General features: G+C 40.4%; 1 protein-coding gene across 1 annotated transcript in view; it reads left to right on the top strand.

The window, feature by feature from the left end:
* Nucleotides 1–17,533, top strand: part of SAMD3 (sterile alpha motif domain containing 3) — a 56,000-nt gene that overhangs the window by 25,504 nt on the left and 12,963 nt on the right. The window contains exons 5-7 of the mRNA XM_024122654.1: nucleotides 4,965–5,150; nucleotides 5,405–5,489; nucleotides 11,113–11,280. Of these exons, the coding sequence (XP_023978422.1) occupies nucleotides 4,965–5,150; nucleotides 5,405–5,489; nucleotides 11,113–11,280 (439 nt within the window). The remainder of the gene's footprint in view (nucleotides 1–4,964; nucleotides 5,151–5,404; nucleotides 5,490–11,112; nucleotides 11,281–17,533) is intronic.

A 17,533-nucleotide genomic window follows, 5' to 3' on the forward strand; every position in this document is an offset into this window, starting at 1 on the left:
CTATGTCTTTTGGTTGGAGCATTTAATCCATTTACATTTAAGGTAGTTATCGATATGTATGTTCCTATTACCATTTTCTTAATTGTCTTGGGTTTGTTACTGTAGGTCTTTTCCTTCTCTTGTGTTTCTGGCCTGGAGAAGTTCCTTTAGCATTTGTTGTAAAGGTGGTTTGGTGGTGCTGAATTCTCTTAACTTTTGCTTATCTGTAAAGGTTTTAATTTCTCCCTCGAATGTGAATGAGATCCTTGCTGGATAGAGTAATCTTGGTTGTAGGTTTTTACGTTTCATCACTTTAAATATGTCCTGCCACTCCCTTATGGTTTGCAGAGTTTCTGCTGAAAAATCAACTTTAACCTTATGGGGATTCCCTTGTATGTTATTTTTTGTTTTTCCCTTGCTGCTTTCAATATTTTTCTTTGTATTTAATTTTTGAAAGTTTGATTAATATGTGTCTTGTCTTGTTTCTCTTTGGGTTTATCCTGTATGGTACTCTCTGTGCTTCCTGGACTTGATTGACTATTTCCTTTCCCACGTTAGGGAAGTTTTTGACTATAATCTCTTCAAATATTTTCTCAGACCCTTTCTTTTACTCTTCTTCTTCTGGGACCCCATAATTCGAATGTTAGTGCGTTTAATGCTGTCCCAGAGGTCTCTGAGACTGTCCTCAATTCTTTTTATTCTTTTTTTCTTTATTCTTCACCCTGGGAATTATTTCCACCATTTTATCATCCAGCTCACTTATGCATTCTTCTGTCTCAGTTATTGTGTTACTGATTCCTTCTAGAGTTTTTTTTTTTAGTTTCAGTAATTGTGTTGTTCCTCACTGTTTGCTCTTTAGTTGTTCTAGATCCTTGTTAAATGTTTCTTGTATTTTCTCCATTCTGTTTCCGCGATTTTGGATCATCTTTATTATCATTAGTCTGAATTCTTTTTCAGGTAGGTTGCCTATTTTGTCTTCATTTACTTGGTCTTGTAGGTTTTTACCTTGCTCCTTTGTCTGTTACAAATTTTTTTGTCATTTCATTTTTTTTTTTTGATGGGTGGTACTGTAGTCCTTTCTTACTGTTTGTTTGGCCTGAGACGTCCAGCACTGGAGTTTGCAGGCAGTTGGATAGAGCCAGGTCTTGGTGCTGAGATGAGGACCTCCATGAGGCCTCACTCTGATTGATATTCCCTGGGGTCTGAGTTTCTCTGTTAGTCCAGTGGTTTGGACCACAGGAGCTTGGGCCTGAACTCTGGCCTGGGAACCAAAATCCTGCAAGCTTCCTGGCATGGTAAAAAAAAAAAGGAAGAAAAAAAGAAAAAAAGGACCAGTACAATATCAAAGAATAAAAAAATAATAAAATTAGAAAGATAAAAGATATATTAGGAAAAATAAAACTATAATTGAAACAACTGCAACAAGGTAAAATAAAACCACAACAGAAAAAAGGAAAAAAATAAAATAAGGGCCTCTGGAGTGTGGAGTTCCGAGTTTGGAGGTAGAGCCCTGGGTGAGGGTGTGTGGGTGGGGTTTAGGCCCAACAGGCTCCCTGGTGCCTAAGTGGAAAGGGAAAGCATTGGCCCCGTTCCTTTCCATTTCTTCACACGCCTCCCCCACAGTCTCCACCAGGGTCTCCCCTGTCGAGCCTGGACCCCTAACCATGGGTGGGTCCCGCTGGGTGTAGGAAATCCTCCCCTCCCCCAGCCACCTCTCAGGGTGCCAGTCCCGGAGGTCCGGCCTTTACATTTGCTCACCCTCCCTCCCTCCCATTCCCTCAGGACCCCCGAGGCTGGAGGGGGCCTAGGTGGGCAGAGGATCAGGCCTGGGATCTCAACAGGTTCCTGGGGGTCCAAGTGGGCAGGGGAAACCTGGCCACACTCTCTTTTGATCCTCTGCCCTCCCAGTTGTTACCCAATATCCCCCTGCGGGTGTGGGATCCCTTCCCCTCCCCCAGCTGCCCCTCGGGGGCGCCAGTCCCATCCCGCCACCACTTCTCCTCCCCCTGCACTCCCCCCACGCCCCACATCCTACCCGGTCGATGGGGGTTCCTCCCGTCCCCTTAGGTGTCTGTGGTCCCCCACTGGTGCCTGGTAGGTGCCCTAGTTGTGAGGAGACACGAATTCCACGTCCTCCTAGTCTGCCATCTTGACTCCACTCAGTCAATGAGCTTTTTCATGAGAATCTCCACCTCATAATTTTTTTTAATTAGCCCATACTGCAGTAATAATACTATTAATTATCATATGTGTCAGCTTAACCTTATTGTAAGTTTTATTTTATTGCAAATATAAACTCTACATACATACTGAGTGTTTAGTGCAATAGACTCTGATTAGTTAGACTGGGATCAATCCTAGCCATTAACATGTTTTCAAAGCTCTCCAGATGATTGTACTGTGTACCCAGGGTTGAGATCCACTGGATTAAAGATCTTTGTTCTGTGGTGGTATCTTGTTGAAGGGCACTGGTTCTGAGGTAGGAACAGAAATATCAGCATCCTCTTAGTCTGGGAATTTTTTCTGCTCTGTGCACTTACTTTAAGCTGACTTCTAGGGTGTTCTGCCCAACTCTACCTCAATAAAGATATGAATACTCTTAACCTCACAGTAAAGTTTTTAAAATCCAGTGCAAATATTGTTTTATGGATGGGAAGTGATTGTGCCTGCAGTTATCTGCACCTAAATTAGAGTGTATTTTAAATTTCTGATTCTAGTATTCTGTGTAATACTAGTTTTGACTTGTATTAGTTAGCATAACTTGTATTCTATTCACTCCCCAAATATCTTGTTAAATTGTTTTAATGTAAAGAAGAGGAAAATTTGATGCCCCTGATTTTGTCTAATTAGGAGCAAGATGGAATATCTGGCTTTGATGGAGCTTGTATGTGTCTAGTTACATTCTAGGTATTTGACAGAAATAAGACCATGCTATATAGTGCCTACCCTGATGTTGAAAAGACATACAGAAAAAATATATAGAACAAGAAGGTAAAAATTGCCTCCAGCCCTATTTTTTTTTTTTTTTTTTTTTTTTTTTGTGGTACGCGGGCCTCACACTGTTGTGGCCTCTCCCGTTGCGGAGCACAGGCTCCGGACGCGCAGGCCCAGCGGCCATGGCTCACGGGCCCAGCCGCTCCGCGGCATGTGGGATCCTCCCAAACCGGGGCGCGAACCCGGTTCCCCTGCATCGGCAGGCGGACGCGCAACCACTGCACCACCAGGGAAGCCCCAGCCCTATTTTATAGCATTGGAATGTGGAAGTTATCCATTGATGTGGCACTAAATAAGACATGGCAACCTCACAAGTCTAAAGGGGTCATGCAGCTAAATTAGCTTGAAACTCCTGAGGAAAACGAGATAGATGTTAAAATCTTGTACTGAAACCAAGTTTAACACCTGCACAGTTGCAGCACCTTTCAAAAATCTTGGGAAGGCACAAAATACAGCAAACAAAACTTGCCATTACTTTACACCCTCGGTTTAAGCAGATAAGGAGAGATCATGGGAGAAAGAAATAATAGAATAGAATAGGAAAGGAAATAAGGATTGTAGAAGAGTATTTGCCACCTAGTACACCCCCAATAAATATTGGTTGAGTAAATGAATGAAATGAGAGAGGAACACTGGAAAATAATTTGGGCTGAGGCAAAAATTTCTTCTGGGAACGGCCTGTTGCTGTACTGAAGCCAGCGTTGAAATTAACAGTTGCTCATTTTAGCCAGGACATATTTTCATCGCTGATGCAGTTATTGCCAAAGAGGGGGAAAAAAGGAGAAAGAGCTTATCATGAAAAGAGAGGAGAGGAGAGTTCTTTCTCCTCTTTTCTTTATTCCCTATGTTTCATTATACCTCTTGCATTCTTACAAAATATGACCTAAAATTCTAAAGGAAACCTGGCCTTTCAAAGCTCATCTGAATTTTATTTGGACTACTAAGGCTTCCATGCTTGTACCAGAAAATTAACCTACTTAAGTTAACTTAGGAAATCTTTCTTTGTCTTCTGCTTGGCTTGCCTCTATTACTTCACTTCCATTCCAATCAATCCTATTAGTGAATTGGATTAAAAGCTATCTATTGTCTCTGGTAACTTGCTTGGAAATTTTACTTTTTATACACTGGATCAATCACTAACTTTAAGGTTTTAAAGTGGTTCTGATATTTAATTTTATAAAAAAAAACCTTATTGAGGTATAATTTTCATAACGTAAAATTCACCCATTAAAGTATACAGCTCAGTTAATTTTAGCAGATTTATGCGGGTGTGCAGCCATTGTCACAATCCATTTTGGAATGCTTTCATCACCCTAAAAATTCCCTGGTGTCCTTTTTTTCAGTCAATCTGCACTCCAACCCCCAGCCCCAGGCAACCACTGATCTGCTTTCTGTAGCTATCATTTTCTGTAGCCTTTTGTAGCAACTTCATCTGAATGGATCAGAATACCTGATACTTATTTTAAATGTAGAGACCCAAGCTTACCTTATTAAAATAGCCAAGAACAACTAAATTAAGTGACTCTTGTATTTCACTACAAACAGAAGCCAAATAAGTTAATTAGAAGAATTTTCTGAATCAGGTGCTAAGACTTTATCGTATGCCTCATTTGCTTTGCTGAATTGAAGTTTACTCTCTTTTAGTTAGATACCTTGTTCAGTTTTGAGCTATGCATTACATATTAACTCTTCAAGATATATGGATCAATTTTCTTTCCAACTTTAGACTTTATTCTATAGTCTATACTGTTATGACATTTTCCTCCAGGATGACAAGTATTCGTGTGTGTGCAAAGAGAAAGAAAACAGAGATGCCCGATGAGGCCTCAAACATTTGCAGGTAGATGATTGGATGGAAGATGGATTGATGACTTCCATATATTTAGGTCTCAAGAAAGTGGTTTCTGTCATAAGTGCTCAGGTTGTAGAGAATTAATAAGTTGTGTATATTTGAAACAGAATTTCACTCTTTGTGTGTTTTTATTTAACAGAAGGAATGTGAAACAGGTTCTAACAGGGAATAAAGCCTTACAATGGACTAAGTCCTATGTTTTACCAGAGTTTCCTTATGATGTCACATGCATGTTAGCAGAACAGAAGTGTCCTGATCACAGCATGAGGATAAGGATCATTGAGTTTCTCCAGGCTGACATGACGAAGTATCTGGAAGGCTCACTGTGAGTAATAACAGGGCAGACTTGCTGCTTTGGGAGAGGGTGTGTTTTCAGAATAGACTAGAATTCATTTGGAACCGATTCTCTTCAGATTTTGCATGACTTATTGGTAGTAAGTCCAACATTGTCCAGTATTGGAACGTCTACATTGTCATATAGAATGATTTGAAGAAAAGTGAATGTAATTTAGACTCATCTTATGAGGAGGAACGTGGGCTTCTTGAACTGAAAAATGTCCTCCCTGTCGCACGGAACAGGTACCCGACCACCCAGCAGTATAACGACGTGGTCAACGCCCTGCTGCAGGCCCACCCTTTCCTGGATGAGGACGGCTGTGGCTTTGTAAGTGACAACGTGGAGCCCTTCTGTTTCTCTCAACCTTTCTTAAAATAAGAACCTTGAAAAAGGGCTTCCCTGGTGGCACAGTGGTTGAGAGTCCGCCTGCCGATGCAGGGGACACGGGTTCGTGCCCCGGTCCGGGAAGATCCCACATGCCGCGGAGCATCTGGGCCCGTGAGCCATGGCCGCTGAGCCTGCGCGTTGGGAGCCTGTGCTCCACAATGGGAGAGGCCACAGCAGTGAGAGGCCCGCGTACCGCAAAGAAAAAAAAAAAAAAGAACCTTGTATTGTCCAGTAATCTTATGCCTCTTTCCCCTTTCCTCAGTCTTTTTCTGTCTGTTTATCTGGGTCTATCTGTTTCTCTTTGTCTGTCAGTTTCTCTGACTCTGTCTGGTCTCTCTCTGATTCTGTTCCTTTGGCCGTCTCTTCTGTCTCTTGCTGTCAGTCCCTGTTTTGTTCTAAGTTTTGGTTTCTTTCTCTCTCTCTATCTCTCTCTATCCCCTCTAGCTCTGTTCTTTTTGATGACTTCTCTGTGTCTCTCTGTGTTCCTTTGTCTTCTTTAAAAAAAATAACACTTTATTTTTTAGAGCAGTTTTAGGTACACAGCAAAATTGAGTGAATGGTACAGAGATTTCCCATCTCCCTCCTGACCCACACATGCACAGCCTCCCCCATTATCAACATCCCCAACCAGAGGGGTACATTTGTTACAGTGGATGAACCTATATTGACACATCATTATCACCCAAAGTCTGTAGGTTACGTTAAGGTTCACTCTTGGTGTAGTACATTTTATGCCATTAGACAAATGTATCCATCATTATTGTATCATGTATATGTATACTATTTTCACTGCTCTAAAAATCCTCTGTGTGCCACCTGTTCATCGCTCCTCATCCTTCTTCATCTTCTTTCTCTCTCTATGTCATCATCGTTCTGTCGCTCTCTGAAAGCTGTTTGGAAGCTCGTGTGAAAAGATGAGTCTCTAGGAAGGATCTTTAAGAGATGCGATACGTGGAAGGAGAAGGATGTGACTGCACCTACATCAGTGCTTTCATCAATAAAGTGGTTCTTGCCTTTGTTTAGACCCAGTGGAGAAGTGGTCTGCTTTTGAGGTCTTGACTTCCAGCCTCACCTGGCCCTCTCACATCTCTGCTGTTCTGACAAAAACAGAGTCTGGAGGTGTTCTGGGGCAGCAGTTCTCAACTCTGGCTGCACATCAGGATCCCCAGAGATTCTGGTTTAGTTGGTCTGGAGAAGAGACCCTGGCACCTTAAAGTTCCCCAGATGATTCCAATGTGCAGTCAGGGTTGGGAAACGCTGCTCTAGAGGTTTCAATACAAGCTTTGCTCTCTGGGTCTGCAAGTCTCTTGGCTTTAAAAGCCTGGGATATCCATTGCCCAACAATGTGAGTATGCTTAACTCTACTGAACTGTACACTTAAAAATAGTTAATATGGTTAAAAAAATTGAGTGTATTGTGACACTGGAACTATATGATTTAAGGGACAATTGTGGGGAATTATAGCTTTGTGTACATAAGATTTGCTGTCTATTAGTCCTTATATCTCTATATGCCATATACGCCTACATTGGTAGACTTATCTAAATAAGATAGATGTCTTTTGCACCCTATTATAGCAGATATCTCTGAGAAAAATTTTTTGCTGTACTTTCTTGAAGACATAGTGTGTGTCTTCAAGACACACACTGTGTGTGTGTGTGTGTGTGTGTGTGTGTGTGTGTGTGTGTGTGTGTGTGTGTGTGTGTGTGTGTGAAAGAGAGAGCATGCACACAGCAAGCAAGCATTTGGTCATTTTTAGGACTAACTTTATTCTCAACTTTTTAAAATTGAAGTATAGTTGATTTATAATATTGTGTTAGTTTCAGATGTACAGCAAAGTGATTCAGTTATATTTATATGTATATATATATATTTTACAGATTATTTTCCACCATAGGTTATTACAAGATACTGATATTCTCAACTTCTTATTTCAAAAGTTTTCAAATCTACACAGGAGTTGAAAGACTGCTGCAGTGAACAACCATATACCCTTTACGTAGCTCAAGGTTTCTTAGTCTGGGCAGTATTGCATTTTGGGTGGATACTTCTTTGTGGTGTGGGCTGTCCTCTGCATTGTAAGGTACTTAGCAGCCTCCTTGGCACTCACTAAGTATGAATAGTACCCCTTCACCCAAACTGATGTAACAACCAACCGTGTCTCCAAACATTGCCAAATGTATCCTGGGAGGGGGGCAAAATCTCCGATGATTGAAAATCACTGATCTAGATTCGCTAGGTATTACCATTTTGCCACGTTTACTTTTCCTTTCTCATATTTATTTGTTTGTTTTGACTGAGCATCTGAAAAAAAGCAAGTCGCAGTTGCCACTCCTAAATACCTCAGCATGTATCTTATAAGGATAAGGACAATCTCCTACCTAACCACAATACCATTTTTATACCAAAAAGAATTAACAATAATTACATAATATCATATACAATCCATACCCCTGTTTCTTCAATTATTGAAACAAAGTTTTAAACTGGATTTTTGGCTATAACATCTAATCAAAGATTATGCATTCCATGTAGTTACTATGTCTCTTTAATTTCTTTTTGTCTCTAGGATAGTTTCCCTACCTTTTTTTTTTTTCCATGATATTTTGTTTTTTGGACAAGCCTAGTCCAGTTGCCTTGTACGATGATCCACATTTTGGGTTTGTCTAAATGTTTCCTAATGGTTATATCTGGGTTTACAATGTTAGGGGAAGATCTGCTGGTGATATGTGGACTTTTCACGTATCCGTTCAGGAGGCCATAACTTCAGGGTTGTGTTTTATTTCAGAGGGATTGGAGGAGAGCTGTGTCTATGTAGCTCTTTCCACACCCCCTCTAGCTGGAAAAGCATGGAGAAGAAGGATGACTGTTCAGTGACAAAAAGATTTTCTCTTGTGGCATCTGTGTCAGGAATTCCCTGTGCCACGCAGGTAGCAGATGCTCAGGGCACACCCCTGACTGAGTGCTCATGTGGACCACTGCATTGACTGGCTCTTTTTTTGTTCCTATCAGATACTTGCTAAGGAGAGAAGGGAGAGGCTGGAAAGAAGACATTGGCAATTAAAAAATGTCCTAGCAGTTGATTGCTGTAATACCTCCCACCAAATCCTCAGGTTTAGAAGCCCTTAAGAGCTGTGGGAAACGTGAGGGGAAAAAAAATGTATTTGCACTAGTTCAGATTTCAGGGCTAAGAAAAATACAAGCCATCCATTATTTCTGTGCTGTTGTAAAACAGCAGTGGCAGTGTCCAGACCCACAAGCCTGTGGGAGGTGAGGAAGCATCTCTGACTCATACATACCCAGGCGCTTAATTGGGGCCGAAGCTGCCTTCCCAACCCCCAAGCCCCAGTACTCCCCACCAGGGCTGCCAAGGGTTTTATGAGCAGCACTTTAGTTCACAAATGTGTTCCATGAAGTAGCTCCTCATTTGAGTCTCCCCCTAACCCAGTGCAGTTGACAGGACTAATCTTCTTATTCCATTATAGTTAAAGAAACTAAGGCTGAGGGATTACTTGTTGAAGATTTCTTAGCTAATGCGTACTGGACCTAGTCCAGGATCCTGGGTCTTTCCAACTTAGGTCCCAGTGCTTTTTCAGGGGCAGGGAATAGGTCTTATTGAGACTTAAACCAAGGAAACGGGAATGACAAAATCTAAGTGCCAGACCCTGAACTAACATGATCTCAGTGGCATTCCCATTTGCCTGAGCTCATAAGATATGCCCAAAGTCACCCAGTGACTTAGCCCATCTAGTGGCCAAGACTAGGAGGCAAATATGGGCCTGTGTAGCTACAAATGGCCATTTCTTTCCCTGCACCCACTCTTGGGCCTATTCAAGTGCATGGCATTGCAGGGAAGATGAGGGGCTGAAAAGAAGCCTTGGGGCTCAGGTTTGGCCACTCCTCACACAGTGAGATACTTACCAAGCATGACCAAGACTCAGAGTCTTGCTTCTAGCCTGTTGCTCAACACCTGGGTCCAGGTACTTCACAGAGGACAGACACAAGGCATCTAGTGTTTATAGTTTTCAAGATGCACCAAGCACTGTGCTGGGTTTGGTGAGCAAAGTAGACTCAAGGCCTTCTTCATGTGCTCACAGCCTAGGGGAAGGAAAGAATGGAAGGAAGGAAGAAAGGAAGGGGAAATTTGAAGAGAGGAAGAATGAAAAGAGCAAAAAAGAAAAGAAACAAAAACATCACATAGATGAGGGTAAACTACCAGTGTGGTAAGTGTTGACAAGGAAAGGTGAGCCTGATAACCAAGGGAAGTGAGCTGTTAGGGAGGCTGTAAGGGAGTGATGGCTGAGCTGAGATCTGGAAACAGAGCAAGCTTTACCTAGATACCAGCAGGGTAGGCGAGGAGAGGGACAGAACTTTCCAGGCCCAAACCAAAGGCCCAGCAGAGGGAAAGAATGTTAGCAGTGTTGGTGTGTTAAGGAAGAAGCCCAGGTGTGTCCCCAAGTTGTGAAACATGTCTCTGGTCTTCCAAGCTGTCCACATGCCAGCCAGATTCTCCCAGAGCACAATCTGACCATCCACACTTCCCACTCAATGTGGCCTAAGAGGGCTTCCTAACCCAGCTCTGCAGCCATGTTCTACAAAGCTTTAAAGGATACAGGCATCTGGGCTCCTCTCAGACCTGCTGAAGCAGAATCTCTAGAGTCTGGGTAAGCAGCATCAGCATCGCCCCTCGGGAACTTGGAAGAAATGCAGATCCTCAGCCCTCCCCCTGACCTACTGAATTAGAGGCTCTGAGGGTAGGACCCAGCAACCGGTGTTTAAACAGACCCTCCAAGAATTGTGATTCAGGCAGAAGTTTGAGAACCACTGCTCTAGAAGAGACCTTCTCTGTCCACAGAGAGGGGTTTGAAAGGACCTGGTTCCAGATTACCTTGAAGCTCTTTTTGGGGTAACCATGCCCTTCAGGATGGGGCTGACTTCTCTATTCTCTACATCTTCCACCCTTGCACATCTTGAGCTCTCTGTTTCTGCCATGCACAACCCTTGGCAGTTCCCCAAATGGCGCCACCTCTTCCTCTCCTCTGTTGCACATGCTGCTTCATCTGATGATGCATTTAAAGAAAGCGTGTCAGTCCATATATGCATAAGCCAGTATCAGTTCTTTTCTAGAATCCAACAGGAAAGTGGAGTGCATTGTTGAGACACTAGAGAAGTGGAAGGTATCCAATTTTAGGAATTAGGAAATCTAGACTCAAGAGCTAGTATATTTAGCTATATGACATTGTATATAACTACACACACACACACACACACACACACACACACACACACACACATTGTATATAACTACACACACACACACACACACACACACACACACACACACACATATAGCTATGTACTATACAAAATATCAACATATGTATATATTTATAGCATTATCACAAGATTATTGTGAGGATAAATAGAATAGATATATTATTTCTGTTACTGTGATGGGAAAATAATTTCAAGCCCAAAGGTGGTAGACAAAGATTTTATTGTTTATATAGGATTATTCCAATCTCTTTGAAGATTAACTGCCCTGTTTTATAATTTTACACAGTTTTTATGGAAACGAGCCCTCAAAGATCGTTTTAAATATGTTCGAAGACCCATAGAAGATGATGAACAAGTGATGAGGAATAAGTGTAAATTTGGACACCGAAGAGGCCAGACAAGGAAATCTCTTGCTGATATAACATTTGATGAAATTAAAATTGTCCAGATAAAAGTAAGATTGAATCTTTAATTGTTCTGACAATGTATTGGTTGGTTGATTGATTAAGGGATAATAAATACTAGCATTTAAAATAATTAAAACCAAATAAAATATCCTTTTGAAAATTTGAGGTGTGGGTAAGATAAGAAACCAAAAAAAAAATCTGTTTTGTTTTTGTGAATGAGAATATTTCCAAAAGAGGACTTCCAAAAATGGAGCAGAGAGTGTTATTGAACATCGCAAGTTTATTCTTTCACAGTCTTCAAAAAACCTGGAGAAACCCTAAAGTTCTGGATCTTTGAATAATTTCTTTCCCTCTCATCCTAAAATGTATCCTGTATTCTTGCTGTTCTTATTGCTACAGAAAGTTTTTTTAATACTCCTATTGTAGGGGTCAAGTTGCTTCTGGTTTCAAGGTTTCAGGGTGGAAGCGAATCCACATGCATGGGTCCAAAACCCCATACTGTTCTCGCTTTGTACAGAGGCGGTCATGAGGAGCTGAAGGCAAAGGGCCCCAGGCAGGCCTGGAGATTCCTCCCTGTGCAGTGGGTTTGCTGTACATAATGTTCACTTGGGTCCTAATTATCTGAAATCCTATAAATATTCCTTATCTACCTCACAGCCCCCAAATGTTCTCAGAAACAAAAATGTCCCCTGCTAATAAAGTAGATTGAGCTCCTTAGGAAGGATGTCCAAACTATCAAGTTAGAGAAGCTAAATCTCATGTCCTCCCCAAAATCTATTTTCACATCAATCCAACATGAATATGTAGATATAATTTTTCACTACAGACACGTTTATGTTAGTGAATGTACTTGGTGTAAATATTCTATTTTCTTCTTCAGCTGGTATAGTTATTTGATATTAATAGAGCAACCTGTCAGATCATCTCAATTTTATTATCACTACTTATAAGCATCAGGGGATGGGAATATTTTTTAACATATTTTGTAAACCGTTCATCCCAGCATTAGAAGTAAGAAAAATTTTAGATGAAGGAGTATTTTGAAATACTTATTGGGACGTCCCTGGTGGTCCAGTGGCTAAGACTCCTCACTCCAATGCAGGGGGCCCGGGTTCAATCCCTGGTCAAGGAACTAGATCCCACATGCCGCAGCTAAGAGTTCGCATGCTGCAACTAAAAGATCCAAATAAATAAATAAAAAGAAATACCTTATTATAATTTTCAAAGAGATTTTCAAATGACAGGCCAGTTAAGATAATATAATTTTATGTCTGCTCTTTGATGAAAAGACAAGACAGATGAAAGGTACCTAAATTTAGTGTAATTTTATAGCAACTTTAACTGCAATATTCCAATTATAAACTAAAATCATGATAAGATAGAATTACATTCATTTTAAAATATCTTTTATATTCTTAAAATAAAAAGTCACTTTGTAAAGGAACATAATTATATTGTGCATATTTTCAAAATATGTGATTTTCCATATACTACAAATGGAGTTCCTTTATAAATGAATTAAAATTTTACAAATTCAGTTTTCTTTCTTTCCCACCACATCCCACCAAAATTGATGCACGTCCCATCAAAATTCATTGGAATGGATGAGTGGTAAAATAGGAAAAGTAGCACTTATCCCCAGCAAGGGTAAGCCCAGGGGGTCAGAGGCCACCCTGAGGGACACAGGTTAAATGGCAGCTCCTCTCCTATGTTGACACATCATCATTGACCCAGTTTGTACAATCATCTTTCCGTTCTTTCTCAAAACCACCTCAGTTCTTCATGTAACTACACCTTTTGTTGTTCCTATCTTGGAGTCTCCCAGACATGCCGGAATTCTAAATTGAATCCTACTAAGGCCCATGCAGGGGGTCTTTGCTACAAAAAGAACAGGGATTGAATGTACCAGGGCCCAAGATGAGTTAAGTTGCAACAGAATTTAGTTTTGACCTTCCTGCCAACTGGGGCAAAAAGAGGTCCTTGTTCACATCTGAAGAGGCAACATTTTTCCTGCCAAGCAAATCTAATTCATAAGGATTTACTTTCCTCCCTCTTACAAATGGAGCTACAAATTGCTGATTCTTTTAAACACTGTAGCATCCCTGTTTATGACCTCATGTTCTGTAAAGCCAAAAGCTTTACAGTATGGAGAAAATTTTACACTAGAATATTACATTACAATGTGTTTCTGTGTTTTGTACCCTCCGTGATGATTAAGCAAATAGAAAAACACTAAGAAGAGTAGAGGGACAAATCCATTGAATACACCACTTATCTCATGGGATTTTAGACTTCAGATGAATTGCCTAAATTATTTTGGGCTTCATTTTGAATTTCTGATAGCTCCTTTTAAATGTCTTTATGATTTCTGAAAATTAAAGATAGTTGGATTAAGATACACTGTGACAACTTTCGCATCATTTAAAATTTCTTGACTGGCCACAGAATTTCCATAATATAGAAAAAAGTTATTTCCTGTGCTGTAGAGATGGAAAATATTGATGCGGGCAAGAAGCCAGGAGGCAGGCCGTTCCCTCAAAGGCAGGGAAGTGGGTTTGGCTAAACTGGAGGAAGGTTTTGGGAAGGAGTAAGGGAGGGGAAGAGATTTTTCATTTGTTTTGTTTCTGTTGTTTGTCCTTTGGTGGTTGGAAGGAATTTACCAAAGAATTGATGGTAGACGCCTCAACGAAGGACAGTGTGTTTCTTAGTCCTGTCACGTGGGCTTCTGCAGATAACCAAGCAGCTGCAGAATTTGTGTGAGTTTGAGCCTAGGTCACAGATCTTTTGTCCCCAACCCTCCTTCTCCCTCAATCTCCAGCGTCAGTGTGGCACTGCTTAAACTACGCTACAAAACCCAAAGCTTCAGCAGCATCAAAGCATCCACCCGTGAGTCTTAAAAACGCCTGGGTTCCTCATATTCTGCTCTTAAAAAAACTTACAACCATGGTATGCAGTTGGCTATACTTGTCAGAATACCAGACTGTTTCCAGATCAGTCCTACAAAATACTGGTTTTAAATGCAGGTTTAAAAATCCTTTGCCAACCTCACGACCTCATGTCACTGCTGCTTGTAAATCATGCTGTCAAATGCAACATAAGTGACATTGCTTCTTATGCATCTGACTTTTAGCTTTAGGTCCAAGCAACTTGTAGCCCTGTGAATTGATAAATCTGTTTCCTTTGCTTAATTGCCTTTTATTATACTTCTTCTAGTATTTATAAATGGAGACATAATTAGATTCTCAAAACAGAATTAACTGAGTAATTTCTTTTTTATTGAAGTATAGTTGATTTACAGTGTTTCAGGTGTACAGCAAAATGATTGTTTTATATATATATATATATGTATCTATATATACACACATATATATGTTCTTTTTCAGATTCTTTTCCGTTATAGTTTATTACAAGCTATTGAATATAGTTCCCTGTGCTATACAGTAGGTCCTTGTTTACCTATTCTATATATAGTAATGTGTATATGTTAATCTTAAACTCCTAATTTATCCCTCCCCCACCCCCTTTCCCCTTTGGTAACCATAAGTTTGTTTTCTATATCTGTGAGTCTATTTCTGTCTTGTTAATAAGTTCATTTGTATCTTAACTGAGTAATTTCTTAAGTTGCTGACAACATTATCCTGTTTAAATGATGAAGACACACTGGTTTTAAAAGCTTACAGGAATTGTATGGAGCTGCATGCAGAGTAGTGGAATTAACTTTGTACTGTATTATTTTTTGTGCAAAACCTCAGGTGTTAACGTTGAGTGAATCAAACTCCTCACCTCATGGCACATTATTGTCTTTGTTCTGTGCCAGGCCTTTCTCTTGTTCTAGTCACTTCTTTTTGTGCTCGTTCTTCTCTGCCCTCTTCCCCACCTCTGCTCTTGGGCAATCGTTCTATTGTGTTTCATCTGTATCTTTTTGTTTGTAAGGTGGTCTAAAATGTGTACTATGATTTTGGGTTTATACATATTTGACCCAGTGAAAATGGTATTCTATACCTCATTCGTGTTTCACTTTTTCACTGACAATCTTTAAGACTCATTCATGTTACTATGTATATTTCTAGCCCATGATTGTAACGATTATTACAAACCCTTGCCTCAAGCCCCTCGACGGATTGTACTGCAGAGAACGCCATTATACCTGTCTGGTTATGGGCTCACCTGTGTGTTATTCCTTTGGCTTGTCCACCAAGAAGTGGAACTGATGGGGCAGAGGGCATGCATGTAGTTAATCTGACCAATTACTTTCTAGAATGATTTTGTTAGTCTCACTCCCATAATATTGCATATCCCTGTCTTCCTGCCATTGCTTGGCACTAGCCAGCCTTGTGAGTTTTGCCAAGTCTAATAGGTATAAAGTGCAATCTGATTCTTGTGATTTGCATTTCCCTTGATAACTAATGAGTCTGAGCATCTCTTCATGTGTTTGTTAGACTTTTGAGTTTCTTCTTTTAGAAAATTACCTCTTTAGATCCATTGCCCAGTTTTTAATGGGTTGGCATCTTTTTCTTGTTAATTTGTAGGAAGCAGTCTTTCCCATGCCCTAAGTCACAAAGATATTTTCCTACTCTTTCTCTTATTAAGTTTATAGTTTGCATTTTCATGTTTAGATCTTTAAGTCATCTGGAGTCTATCTTTGTATATGCTATTGAGTAAGGATATCCATAGGGTGAGTTGCTCTTACAACACCAATTACTAAACAATCCATCCTTTTTTTATTTGTTTATGGTGGTACTGTTATTGTATGTTAAGTTCCCCCAAAAGACTTGGGTATGTTCTGGGCACTGTCCCTTATTCCACTGATCTCTCAGTCTACTCTTATGCCATTGTCACATTACATTTGATTACTTAGTGTTTATTACTTAGTATCACTTAGCACTTAGTGTACCGACATTTCTGGGGTGGTTCACCCTCATTTTCTGGAATAAGGGGAAGGACAGGGGGTCCTTGTCTCAAGAACCCACCCTGGGACTCCTTTGTAGCACCTGCCTTCTCATAGGAGAACTAGAGCCTGGCCTAGGGGTGCTGAGCTCAGGTGGGAAGGTAGGACCAAAGGGAGGCTCCGAGCATCTGCCAGCGCAAGGAACACCAGGATAAGCTCTGTCTTGCTCTTGTGGAGAGCCTGCTGTGACAGGATGGAGGTGGCCTATGGAGGCATCCTGCTCCTGTCATCCTGACCCTGGGGTGGGGTGGGGATGGCAACTGGTTGACATAGGGCACTGGACCCCGATCTTCACACTTACCCAGCCTGATGCACGTCATTTCTCGGAAATCTCTTCATCCAGAGGATTCCTTGGTGGTCCCTTTGGGCCTCTGCTAACTCCTAATTTATCCCTCCCCACCTCATGCCCAATTTGAAACATCAGGATGTAAACATACTTTGAAAGGCTTAAACTCGTCTTTAATGCTTTTTGACTAATGCGTGCATTTTCTTAAGTTATTGAGGTTTCTTTCAGCCAGTAGAGGCTTTGACTTATTACCATAAACTTTTCACCCTTGGCATATAAGCTGACTTTAATAATAGTCATTGCTTCTTTCAAATTTTTCTGATTAAAAACCTGGCTTGAAGCTTTCATGTGTCCAGTCCTTCACATTTATGCCTGATCTTTTCACCCACTTTGAAAAGATTCTCCTCTGTCTTTATGGAGTAGATTAACTCTGAAATGGATATTTGGTGAACATTTATTTTGGTTTCTTGAAGCAGTACAGGAAAGACTTTGAATTTTCCACAGGGGCTTTTGCTTTTCTCTCTTTCTATTTTTTTTTTTTTTTCCTAATTGCAATGAAGTTCTCTCAGTTTGAAGGCTATTAATGTGATCTTTAAGTGCACAGATTATTTTATCTTTATCAGTTAATGTAGTCTACATTTTAGTTTTTTTAAAGAGTTTTAAGTAAGTAATTTAATCCTATCAATCAGTTTCTTCAAAATTCCTTTTGATATCATCTTCTTGGAGGTTTTCATTTTATGCATGATTTATTACATTCAGCTCCAAGTTCTTACAATCCATGTTGTCTTCTCCAGGAATAGCAGTCACTCTAGTCTTCCAATTCCTTGTTTACCATCTGTTTAGTGGCTCTAATCATTATTGAAAGTGACATATTAAAATCTCCAGCTACTATTATTACTGAATTGTCTCTTTCTCCCTTCCATTCTATCAGTGTTTGCCACATGATTTTGGGGATGTCATTGCTAGGTGTATATAAGTTTATAATTGTTATATCTTCCTAATGGATTGGCCCTCTTGCCATTATAAAATATCTTCCTTTGTCTCTAGGAACAATTTTTGTCTTAAA

The sequence above is a fragment of the Physeter macrocephalus genome, chromosome 10 (assembly GCF_002837175.3).
Source record: "Physeter macrocephalus isolate SW-GA chromosome 10, ASM283717v5, whole genome shotgun sequence".
NCBI lineage: Eukaryota > Metazoa > Chordata > Mammalia > Artiodactyla > Physeteridae > Physeter > Physeter macrocephalus.